Here is a 13,039-nt window from a genome sequence, read left to right as displayed (position 1 = left end):
AAAAATAGAAAATTCAAAAATTCTAGAAAATGTCATGTGTCAAAATGAAGGAGAAGATGACATGTGACAAAAAAATTTTGATTTATTAAGGAGGATTGAAAATAATTGATTAATAATTATGAGTTTTACTATTAAAATTTAATTATTTTTGTAACTGTGGTTCCCACGGGCTATAACCTAGTAATTAAATAAAAGTATGATAATGTATGATATAACATCCACCAATTTTATGAGTTGATAAAAGAAATATGATTTTGCAAAAGTTAGTCCTACGAACCATTCACAAAATTTCTTTAAAAAATTATTCTATTAATGATTTTATGTTAAGAATCAATAATCGTATGAAACATTCAACTTCAGATTTTAATATAACTTGTACAAAGTCGTACCTATAATTATTGATATTGTAAAAGGGCTACTCATGTTAATTAGTCAATTTCTCTCCTGGCATATTTTTTTATTACTCGCCGAGTAATTTGAGAAGACTATCTAATTATGTACTAAAAATTATACTATATACTATTCAAACAAACACGTTATCCATAGCGTTAAGCAATCAGTGAGTTTTACTTTGTAATTTCTGGCCAACGTTTACTTTATATAAGAATATATACATGTAAATACAGCAACTTTTCCACATTCGAAACACAAAATGGACCCAAACCTGTTCGATGCATCCTTAACAGGAAATGTACAACTCCTTAATGCATTGCTCCACGAAGACGAGCTAGTTCTTGACAGGATTTCACTCAGCTGCTTCAACGAAACACCATTGCACATTGCAGCCTTGAGAGGCCACCTCGATTTCGTGAAGATTCTTGTGTGTAAAAAGCCGATACTCGCTATGTCTCTTGATTCGCAAAGAAGAACGGCTCTCCATTTGGCATCTGCCGAGGGCCACGTGGAGATTGTACGTGAACTCTTGAACGTGATGAGTCCTGATGGATGGTGTTTCCACGACCAAGAAGGAAGAACAGCGCTGCACTTGGCTGCCATGAATGAACAATTAGAGATATTAAAAGCTCTGATTCAGAAAGAACCTGATCTTGGTAAAGACCTACAGGGAAACGGGGAGACCATTTGGCATACCTGCATCACTTGGAATCGCTTTGAGGCCATGAAATTGCTGTCTGAACTATGGAATGAAGAAGAGCTGGCCAAACTCACAGGTCGCAACGACAACACCCTCCTTCACCTAGCTGTCGTTCATAAACAGATCCAGGTTTTGATTTTACTTTCCTTTCGTCCTAGTTAAGACCTCTTTTGACTTCTCCAAATATCGAATTGCTCATGTTTATGATTATATGTGCAGACTGTTAGTTATCTGCTTCAGAAACCAAGTGTTAGAGCAGCTGGAAACATTGTTAATGGACATGGGTTCACAGCACTTGATATTCTTGATCATTGTCCACAGGATCTCAGTGCACTACAAATTCGTAGTTTGCTTATCGAAGCCAACTTTCTGAGAGCTAAAGACGTTAGTCATTCCTTTAGACCATTTCAAAGGTCAATGGAATCCAAATCCTCAGAAACAGCTGCCAATGCGGAGAGCAAGCCCAAAGGATGCATGTCAAGAGTATGGAACTGGTATCTAAATCACAATGGAGATTGGTTGGAGAAACAACGTGGGATTTTGATTCTGACAGCAATATTAGTGGCAGGAACATCATTCTATTCCGGGCTACACCCTCCAGGAGGAACGTTTACGGGTTCTAAAGATGGACCTCTGGGAAACGCAGTTCAAACAGAAGTAGTAATGGGTAATTTCACCACATTCGTGATACAAAATACCATAATCATGGTTATTTCAATGATGATTGCTCTGGTGTTGCTGAGTGGAATCTCTCTAAGGAACAAGTTCACTTTATGGGTGCTCAACGTCGCGACTGTTTGCATCCTGTTTTTTACGACCCTTACTTATTTACAAGAGATAGCCTGGATGTCCCCTGATACATGGGTGAATGCTCCAACACTTTACATGTGCTTTGTATGGATACTGCTATTCTTGTTTGTTGCCTTCATCCACACAATATTCTTCATAATATGGGTGATAAAGAAGCTCTTGAACGCTAGAACAAAGAAAAGGAAAAATGACTATGTTGTCGTATAATAATCTACAGTCCGTCTGTGTATACGTTGATGATATTGAATTTGAATTTATTAATCTATATATGTATGTCTCATATGTTTTATTTGCTTTGGCTGTGGCTTGAGTCTTTCTTATGATGTTAAGCATGAGTTTATGTAAGGTGTCTACCTGATGATGGATGATGCAAACTACTTTACATGTGGCAATTGTAGCTACCATAAACTCTTGCTTCACACGATGAAAATGCCACGCTTTGTTTCTTCTGTGAGTTCCATGTAATAAGGTTCTCATTGAGATAAAATGTCACTTATCGTTTTTTTTACTTTGACGAAACGAAGTCTATAATTTTTTGTTAAAAGGTCATTATTGATAAAACAAACGGGTAAGCCGGCCATAAATTGTCAGGTCACCAAAATTTACTCCCAGTCACAACTTCTTAAACCTAAACCTCCCCACCATTGATTCCAACGAGGAGACTATGCAGCTGAGCAGTGAGTGATGCCGACGACCACCATCATGTCACACCCATCTTCTGATCATCCAACCCTGTTGAGTCTCCTCTCTGCCTTCACAACATCAACCCATCACGAACATCAACCTCCATCACACCCATCACCAACAACAATCATCAACACCACCGCTAAACACCCATCATTAACCATTTCCTTGTTTATCGATATTCCCTTGATATTCCCTTGACCGAACTTGCAATTAAAAAAAAATAGTAGAGGGTCTGACAACGTTCAAATTTTGCACATCAACAAGGGCTATTTAGCCGCTTCATTTTTAGTTGTCTTCTTTTTCTTTCATCACGTTTCTCTTTAATTTCCTATGTCGTAAGAGATTCCTCAATAAACTTCCTTTCCTTACATCTGATTACTAGCTCCGGTATCAATAACTCAAGTCCTAGCAACAGTTGCTATTTTAGGATACATCACCAAGTTATTAAAAATTAGGGTTAAAATAAAGGACGATGCATTAAGAAAGTAAAAGATACGAAAGCAATCAAGGTGTAAACGATCCTCCATCTGATACCATGATGATTTACAAAGTATAGATTTGAAATGAGAGATTGAAGATGTATGTGAAAATCATTCTCGTAACATTTTTGTTTCATGAACTAATTCCCTTATGTATAGGCGAAGCACAAATTTGTTCAACACGGGAAAACCTAAAGGAACATGTCTATGATCTAAAGAACCAACAAAGCAATAAATTAGATGAGACATAAATAAAATAATTCAAAGATAATAATTTCCAACAATAGAAGCCATGCAATTCATAAGTGGCATTGAAAACCGATAATAACAAGTCTAAGAGATGTAATTAACTGATTTATCAGCTTTATTCCCTTATAAAGCAAAGAAAAATCATTAGTGACATATTAAACCAAATGCAAATACTTTGTAGGGCTAAAATGATATTTTCCCAACTAATTTTTCATTATTTATTAATACACAATGTTTTGAACTTACTAGATTTTAATGGAATGATCTCTGATCATTTACTTTCTATACAACTCTACACTAATGCCATATATACTTTTAATAGTTAAAATGTTTTTTTTCCATTAAAGAGTTCAATAACCATTGAACTTCATATCGATTGAATGTCAACATGACATCTATAATGGTCGTTTTTTTTGGGAACGATGATATATATTAAAAAAAACACTAGCAAAAAGCTAGAAAATAACATAGTAGCTAAACTAGGATTAGCACCAATGATCCTTGATTAACGTACTTTTTTATCTTTCTAATATCAATGCAAAAATATGACTTAGACAATATATCATTGAAAAGAGAATATATGTTCGGCTTTTCCATTCCAAAAAAAGAGTGTTCCCATAACTCCACAAAGTCCAAAAGGTTGTGATCATAACTGCATCAAAGAACAAACGATTCTTAGAATTCAACGCAACTTTATCCGGCCAAGTAATTACACTATAGACCAATAACTGAGTGGGAAGATCAACCTCCCACCACCTAGCAATTCAACTCCATAAAGGTATAAGAAGTGAGCAAGTAGAGAACAATCGGGGGACTCACAAAAAATAGAACACACATAGGATAAAACAGAGACCAAATCCACTCCCTCATCTCTAAGATTAAGCCGAGTTAGAATTTTATTCCAACTTAAAAGCCACTTTAGAATATTCAATTTAACGGGAATGTAGTTATTCCATCTATCAAAAATGCTAGAAGTCATAAGAAAAAACGAATCCAGATGGACTCGCACGGAAGAAACCGTAAAAACTCCTGAATCCCATAGTAACTGATCCTTATTATCAGTAAATTGAAAACCATGTAGTTTACTTACGAGATCCTCCCGTTGAGACAACCTTTGGCCAGCTCACGTCCTAGGCAGATAAACCAGTTGTAACTTATCCATAGAGTTAGGATCTAAAACGTTAGCATGAGGATTAGGATCAAAAGCAAATACTCTATAAAATCTATCTTTCAATGGACGGTCTCTCATCCATTTATCAAACTAGAATCTAGTATTATGCATATTACCCATCTTTATAGTACAAGAATTTTTTTTAAATATATTCTACGACTAGCAAGATGATTAATAGCACATGAGATAGAGATCCGAATACTATTACCTCGCATCCTAGAAAGAAGTCGAGAATCAACATCATGAACAACATTGATAACATAGACCCACAAGCTCTTCGGTTCATCATGAAAATGCCACCACTACTTGAAACAAAGAGTTCTAATAAGAGAAAATAAGCTTCCAACCCCCAAGCCTCCAGAGTCCTTGGTGGCCATGATTTTTTTCCAAGAAACCCATTGAATCTTTTATACCTCAATATTAGTACCCCAAAAAACCTTATCTCAAATATCCTCCAAATCTTTTAAATCTGAACAGGAGCCTTAAAAACCAACATGTAGTTGATTGTCAAACTTCCTAGCACTGATTTTAATAAAGTCAATCTACCGCCTATAGACAACATCTTCGCCTTCCAGATTGACAACTTAGAAACAATTTATCAACAACTGGGTTGCAAGAATTAATCCGATTCATGTTGTTTCCAACCAGCAAACCCAAGTAAATAAACGAGAATCTAATCCCATTACACCCAATAATTTAAGCACACCGCTGCACCGCATCGAGCTCAAATCCCACCCTAATTAACTTATTTTTAATTAAGTTACTATTAATACTAGACACCAACTAAAATACCATAAGCATTCGGAAAATACGACAAGCATTTTCCAAACTTCAATTACATATCAAAATATCGTCATCTACTAAAAGAAGGTGTGAAACATTCAAATCCCCATTAGCAACTGAAGCTCCACAAAATTGTTGGATTAGTTGTCTAAGCCCATAACTATAATTGGTATATATTTGAATTGATAGTGGCATGGTCCTTTTGGGTTGCCTTCACACGTGCAACTAGACATGATGATTATTGAGGAAGATGAAGAATTTATTAATTTTATTAACAAATTGGAATGGATGATTTATTAATTTATTACTTGGTTAATAAATTAACTAGAAATCAAAATAAGTGATTTATTAATATGTTATGGATATAAGATATTAATTAGTAATCATATTATTAATTAATATTTAATCAGAAATTAATTTGGAATTAATTTTGGGATTAAAGGAATTAACTGAAAGTGCATGGACTAAAAGTGCAATTGTTCAATAGTTGATAAAAATGGTTCAAAACCTTCCTAGGAAGGTGGTGGACGAAATTTATGATATATGTAAGATTATTCTAGAGTTTATAGAATATCTTATCATATATGGATAATCAAAAGAGATGGATAATTACCATATTTTAGATAATAATATTTTATTCGGATTAGGATTATCCATAGCATCCTTGGTGCACTATAAATAGAGTCCTTCAGCATGAGAATTTCGGCCACTCTTTCTAAGAAGTAGAAGCTGAAAAATGGATCCCTTCCTCCTCTCTCATGTCTTTCTCTTGCATTGTGTGTTTGTAAGCTATTAGCGGTGTTACACTTGTGACACTAAGCTCTCAAGCTTCAAGATCTACAAGGGAATCATTGTTATTACAATATAACAATAAATGTATATAACCTAACCCTAGTTTCATATGAATTTCGAAAATTATAGTCACTACCTAGGGTTTCTCCTTTTGTGCTCAAGTTTGCATGTTCAATTAGAGAAAACTTAGATCCAAAGCATTAGGGTTGCATAAAATACCCTCAAGTCCGCTTCAAATATAAAATCATCAAAATCCACGGCTTGTGAAGCATAAAATACCGAGCCAAATGTCTTCGATTCCATTCTAACCACATTCAAATCTATAAAAAAAATATAATCCTAATCAATAGTTGACCATAAATAACTGCATAGCTATCTCTTTTTAGTTGTATCTTGAGGAGCATAAACATTAAACATAGCACAATTGATGTTTTTCATAACCCACCCCCATTCCATCTTTAACATGTTCTCTGAAAAAACCACCATTTCTCTTTAGGACACACTGAAATACCACACATAAAGAATCCCTCTGGCCATACCCCTTGTTGTACTACATGCAAAATCAAATCTAGAATTACCCACCATAGAACAAATTTTCAATAAAGTTTATTGCATTATTCACACATAAATCTTTCGCCCATCCTATCTTCTTACTATACCTCACCCCAAAAACATTAAAAGACATTCAATTCATGAGACTTGGATCACATGCATATTGTTTAATCGTTGCTTTAGATCTGCTTTGGCATTCTCCACATCATACCCTAAAATTTTACTCAATTCAATGAATTTAGATATCTCATAAAAACAAGTATCATCAATATTCGAGTTCTTTTCCACAAAATCCAAATAGAACAGGTGCTCAATGATCTCATCACATTATTCTTGGAATATTGTAATGAACCACTACTCCCATTCTCATTTGTACTAAATTCAAATTTTCTCCCACCAAAACCTGGAGGTTTTGATATGTCATACCCATTTATAACCTTTTTACTGGATTAAATATGATCACCTTTGACCCCTTCTTCATGCGATTGAAACCCTATACACCCATGTGCCTCGTGATCACTAGAAGCCTGCTGAAAGGAGTTGCGCTTTTGAAGGCCAAAAACAGCCACACCAGCTCCCACCGATATCAAAATTTTGTTGTACATTCATTTCTTTGCAACTCTTTACTCTACTCCCTTCATCAGTCCTACCATGATCCTCCATAGTATGATCTAATTAAATGAATTCAACACATCTTTCCAATTTTTCTTTATAATATTTTTCACTTTCAACCTCTTCTACCAAGCCATATTGGTACCCTCCATTATCATCATTCGACTCATAATCATCAAACATAGATTGATTATCAAATTCTTCACCAAAATTTCTTCTAGAAAACCCCTATGAATTATTATCATTTTGAATAAAACTACCATCTTCATCTATTTTAGGTTCCCATGTAGCTAGTTCTTTGACAATAACATGGTATTCATTTCCCTTTACTACCACAGTATTCTCTTTAATATTCTCCATCACTCCCATTTGCACATACACTTTACCCACACAAATATTCTCTTTAGTAGAATAAATTTTTTCAAAAATATTTTGGATCGCAGCAATAGAAGTGAAATATTTGCAAGATTTCACTGAATCACACATCAGCCACACCCAATACCCTCCTACATATCTAAGTTTTAAATTATAGAACCTTTCCTTATGACATAAGTTAAGAATATTTAGGATGAAACTAGCATCTCTTACCTCATCAAGTATAGTAGAATAAGTATCCGTCATCCTAGTTAATTCCTGATCCCCATTAGTCACCTTTTTCTGAATACCGTCCAGTATCGTCTTCCTCAAACCTTCAACTGAAACCACTTTGTCATACGACTTTCCCTATCAATCCCATGATCATTTAAATCAAGGTTATTTAGGTCAGAAGGCTTATTACACTACAAGAAAAAGACCCTTTTTATGGGTTTTGAGCATTATAACACTCCTAAGGTGTTCATGCAACCCTAAATACCTTGGATCTATGTTTTCACTAACTATACATGCAATGGTGTTTCCAAGGTATTAAACCTATAACTTGCATACAATTGTCGTAGAATCTAGTTAGGATAACATACCTTATGGTGGAGCTTAAAGTCTTGATGTATTTAGCCTTAAGAGCTTAGCCCCAATAGTGTGGAAGCCTAAAATGGAATCACAACACATCATGAACAAAGGATGAACTTGAGAGAGAATCTCCATGCACCCAAAAACTCCATGAACTCTAAGACTAGAGTAAGTCACGATTTTTGGGCTAGAAGCATCTATTTATATGTGTGAGGAATCCAAGAGTCATGGGTATAACCCATAACCCAAATCCATACCCATGGGTTTAATGATCCATGGTTCATGTGGCCCAACTCTTTATGTATCCATACATAAACTTGGTCCAACATGGATCATAAGCCCAACACATATAAATATAACTAATTAACATAATTAGTCCCCATAGATTTAATTAGTCTCTTTTGATCACTAAATTAATTCCAAATTAATTCTTGATCAAAACTAATTAAAACATATGATTTCATATTAATATATTATTGTTGGGTTATGAGCATTCTAACACTCCTAAGTGTACATGCAACCCTAAATACCTTGGATCTATGTTTTCTCTATTATACATACAATTATGAACATCCAAGGTATTATCCTAATCTAGCATACAAAATAATAAATATAACAAGATAGAATACATACCTCTTTGATGTAGAATGTCTTCATGAAGCTTGAGTGCCTAGTGCCCCAAGTGTGACACCTCAAATGGTTCACACAACACCAAATGCACATGGAATGACTTGAGAGAAATGGAACACTCCTTGAAATCGTCTAGCCCTCATATTCACACATTAGTCCACGATTTCTAGAGCCATGGGATTCTTTTATATGGTGGCTATTAGGGTTACACCATGTAACTCATAACTTTACCCATTCCTTATGCACCATGGATTTTAACCTCCATGGAGTATCCATGGGTCACCCCATGGACTTAGTCCAACATAAGGAATCTTGGATCACAAGCCCACATATATAAGAATGAATGATTTACACAATCAACCCATATATTTAATTAGTCTCCTTTTGATCACTTAATTAATTCCAAATTAATTCTTGATCAATACTAATTAAATAACCTTATTAATATATTAGAACTTATAATATATTAACCAACCTTAAGTGTTATTTCTCTCATTATAGTCTATCCAAATGCATGATGCCATGCAACCCAAATGGACCATGCCGGGTCGGGTCAAGTCTTACCAATTATAGTTATGGACTTAGACATTAATCCAACAGTCTCCCACTTGGATAAGTCTAAAACTATTATTGCGTATGACTTCAGGAACCGATCAGCAATCGTAGCTCTCAAAAGCTTCTGTCGAACTCTGACCTTGTCGATGAACTCTGACCTTTGTCAATGACTTGTCCATTAGATAAGGGATCATATATTCCTCCATTCTAGATATCATATGGACTGAGACATGGATTATCAATCATTCTCTCTGTCCATTTGTTGTTTCCCGATTTCCGATTCATGATACTGACTGATTGAACAAATCAAATCAGTCCTGGCTTGGCCAAGCACTCACATGTATCATCTTTAAATCATCGAGGGGCCCACAAATATCGCTTTTATCCCGAAGGTAAAAGGAATGGATAAACTTCGACTCATATGGCTTGTTCTACTACTTGTTGAATCATACACAAAGGCACGTTTTATAACATCGAGTTACCAATGCGTTTTCGTGCAATCAATGTATAACCAACTCATAGTAACAACTCATATCTCTAGGTTTGAAGAATATAAGATATTATCGTCTCATGATCACTCGTGATAAAATCCATGAAGTGATTCAAATGAGCGCGGGTTGAATCCAATACTCAGAACTTATGAGCACTCAAGAGTGTTGTAGCACCACTCTTGTCCACCAACTTGGACCTCTACAAACCAACCCATGACAGTCTTGATTCATATCTACTTCCAATATATGACCGACTGTGGATGGTTTGAATAACTTAATCATTCAGGAAGAGCGACTTAGTTATTCTGGAAGTCAAAACATGCAAAGTGAAACACAAGAATAAATGAATCAAATATGGTATCAAACCCTATGAATATAAATAAACACTTTTATTTATCACCATACTGATTACTCATTATTCATTGTTTTGGTTTTATCAACTTTATACTTGAATTTAAAACAATAGTTGTCCCATGCTCCAAGCATGTACACTATGTTTTCTAAACACTAGTCATGCCATACACCAAGTATGCATACTATGTTTGTCTATGATCTTTACTTTGTAAAATAGATCAATTGAACATCACTCCAATGATCCTCTTTTCACAGTCCCAAATCCTTACTGCAAATGCAAGAATTCCAAATTCATGCCATTTACTGAAATCTGTTAGATTCTAAACTTATATGCATTGATCATCTTAATGATTATGCACGAAGTCAGAAGACTTGACAACAATCATTACAGAGCATTCCAAAGGAGATCAGCTCCTTGGAAACATCCTTCTTTCATTAAGTTTCCTAATCTTACACAGATTGAATAATTTCTAACTTTGAAACATTTCCATATTCCATTTTGACTATCACTTCTAAACAAGAGTTGCCTCCTTACAGATTATGTCAATATGGTCCTTCCAGAATTAACATTATACTTCCAACCGTCCTTGAGCAACCAATCTTTGGTAAACCTTAGATTGTCCTCGACAATTGCTTAATCATTTTAGTCATATCCAATTCTAGACCTTTTCCCTTCATAATGCCCCAGGCATTTGGAAAATTTTAGAAAGGATGAATATAGCACATGTAATCGATCCTATATCCGAAGCATATGGGACACGATTCATGATGTCTCACATAAAGACTAAACCAGTCTTTTGCTATAATATTTCCATTTCAATTTGCCAAGTTCTCAAAATTCATATTATGAAAAGGGATGCCGTAATCATAATCGAATTTTAGAACGCAAATAATGGACCCATATATAGAATTTCCTTATGTTGAGCCATTCCAACATGAAATTCATATATATATCCTTGATTAAATACGATTAAAATCTCAATCTAAGCTTTTAGAATTGAAATGGAGTATAATTTCCTCTCCCTTAATTATAGCAAAACAACTTTTTCAACCCCTGCAACCTCACGAATTAAAACTTTTGTTTTCTATAATTAACATTGCTAACTTGCAACCTTTGTCATAATTATCATGCTCCCACTAACATGATGATTATTAGCATAACACTTATGCTCCCACTAGCTTTGACATGTACTCAGAAATCAGCTGACTTTCTTACCAAAGTTCAGATTTCTGATACTAGATTGTTTTGATAAAACTTTATCAAAATCATACACCTCTCTTAGATAGCTCACATGTGTGTCTAAACAATTTTAGAACTATGAAAAGGGATGCCGTAATCATAGTCTCAATTGTTTAGACCTTTGCCACTTCTCACAAGTCCATGTTAGTGTGCCGGTGAACCACACACGCTCCACTAACGACTTTGAGAATGCAAATATCACAATTGCTATCTAGCTAAAATCTACTTAGTGAAAGTGTTTCCTCACCATCATTTTCATGAATCGGAGAGAAACCTTATGACACTTAGATTTAATAGTGTATGTGTTCTTATCCATGTGAATTTGTCAAAACCATAATCACAATACAAGGTTAGTGACAAATCCAAACTCATATTGATTAACTTGTGCAATCTTAAATTCTTGCCATTTGGTAGCTCAGGTGCCTGCCATTGCTTCCAAGTAGTTGTGCAACCAATTGAGAACTCTCAGAACTCCTATGCAAAGCCAACTTGAATAGGCACACAAATTTCAACACGATAGGTTATAAACCTCAAGTCGTGTGCTAGTGAAGGACTTTAGGTTTTATTCTTGATTAAGTCTTGAAACTTTCAAGAGCTTTAAGACTCCCACTGTCCTCTTGACATATAAGACTCCCTTGTCAAACATTCAAGAGATAGTGCAGATTCTTTATCAAGACTAACACTTTACACAATTGGCCTAAGTTGGTCTCTGTTTTATCCAAAACATCACAACTTACCAATTTCAAATGTACAAGAGTAGATAACCTTTTACTCTTACATTTGACTAGTGTTAACAAACCCTCTTTAAGATATGTCACTCAAGTTACAATCTTGGAGTATGACTCTAAGAATTGTTTTGGAACGAAGTATGACTCATCTTTTTGATTTAACCATTTCAACAATTCATGACTCCTCTTCTTAGTCATAAGAATGCACTAAGATGACTTTAGAGGACCAATTGTGATATGGTATCTTAATCATTAAGATGATCATAAACATGATACTAAAGTACTCTCCCATCTTTTCAGATTTGAGAAACTTTTATCTTTCTGCCATACTTTGATTCTTCTTATTCGTTCTGTCTCACATTGAAACTTCTCCACTGCTACAGACTTATACTTAAACTTATAAGTATAACCATATTTACTGAACTTAAGTAAATCATGACGAATAGTCTTCTTGATCTTTTGTGGTGGACTTGACCAGTGCACAAGAATGTGTACTCGATCCCTTAGTCCTTTCCTTATTCACATAAGGAATTAGTCTTAATTTTCCAAGCTGAAAGTTCTCATTCATCATACTATACAACTTGCATGATTCCAAGTTTCGGTCCAATTGAACCTTGGGTGATGAGAATCTTTCCTTATTTGGTAATATTAGACACTACCACAACCGAAAGAATCAAATCCATTTTTCCAATATTGCTATCAATGGAATCTTATAAGCAACAACTTTTCACAAATGCCATTGTAAGGATACTTAAAATAAATAAAATCAAAACCTTTTTCTTTTATTTTAAAACTTTGCGGAAAAACGTATCCTTACAATCCACATGGAAAATTGTTGTTATCTATTCCTTGCTCAAAATTCTGATTC

At 34.7% G+C, this 13,039-nt stretch overlaps 1 protein-coding gene across 1 annotated transcript; it reads left to right on the top strand.

Annotated features, from left to right (window-relative positions):
- Positions 1–642: 642 nt before the first annotated feature.
- Positions 643–2,410, top strand: LOC145115789 (uncharacterized). Its single transcript, XM_079052147.1, has 2 exons — positions 643–1,222; positions 1,313–2,410. Exons 1-2 carry the CDS (start codon positions 653–655, stop codon positions 2,108–2,110), a joined length of 1,368 nt encoding a protein of 455 aa, XP_078908273.1. The 5' UTR covers positions 643–652; the 3' UTR covers positions 2,111–2,410.
- Positions 2,411–13,039: the final 10,629 nt, after the last annotated feature.

The sequence above is a fragment of the Lactuca virosa genome, chromosome 5, assembly GCF_052849685.1.
Source record: "Lactuca virosa cultivar CGN04683 chromosome 5, Lactuca_virosa_CGN04683_v6, whole genome shotgun sequence".
Taxonomy (NCBI): domain Eukaryota; kingdom Viridiplantae; phylum Streptophyta; class Magnoliopsida; order Asterales; family Asteraceae; genus Lactuca; species Lactuca virosa.
This window is presented reverse-complemented; position numbering and strand designations above follow the sequence as displayed.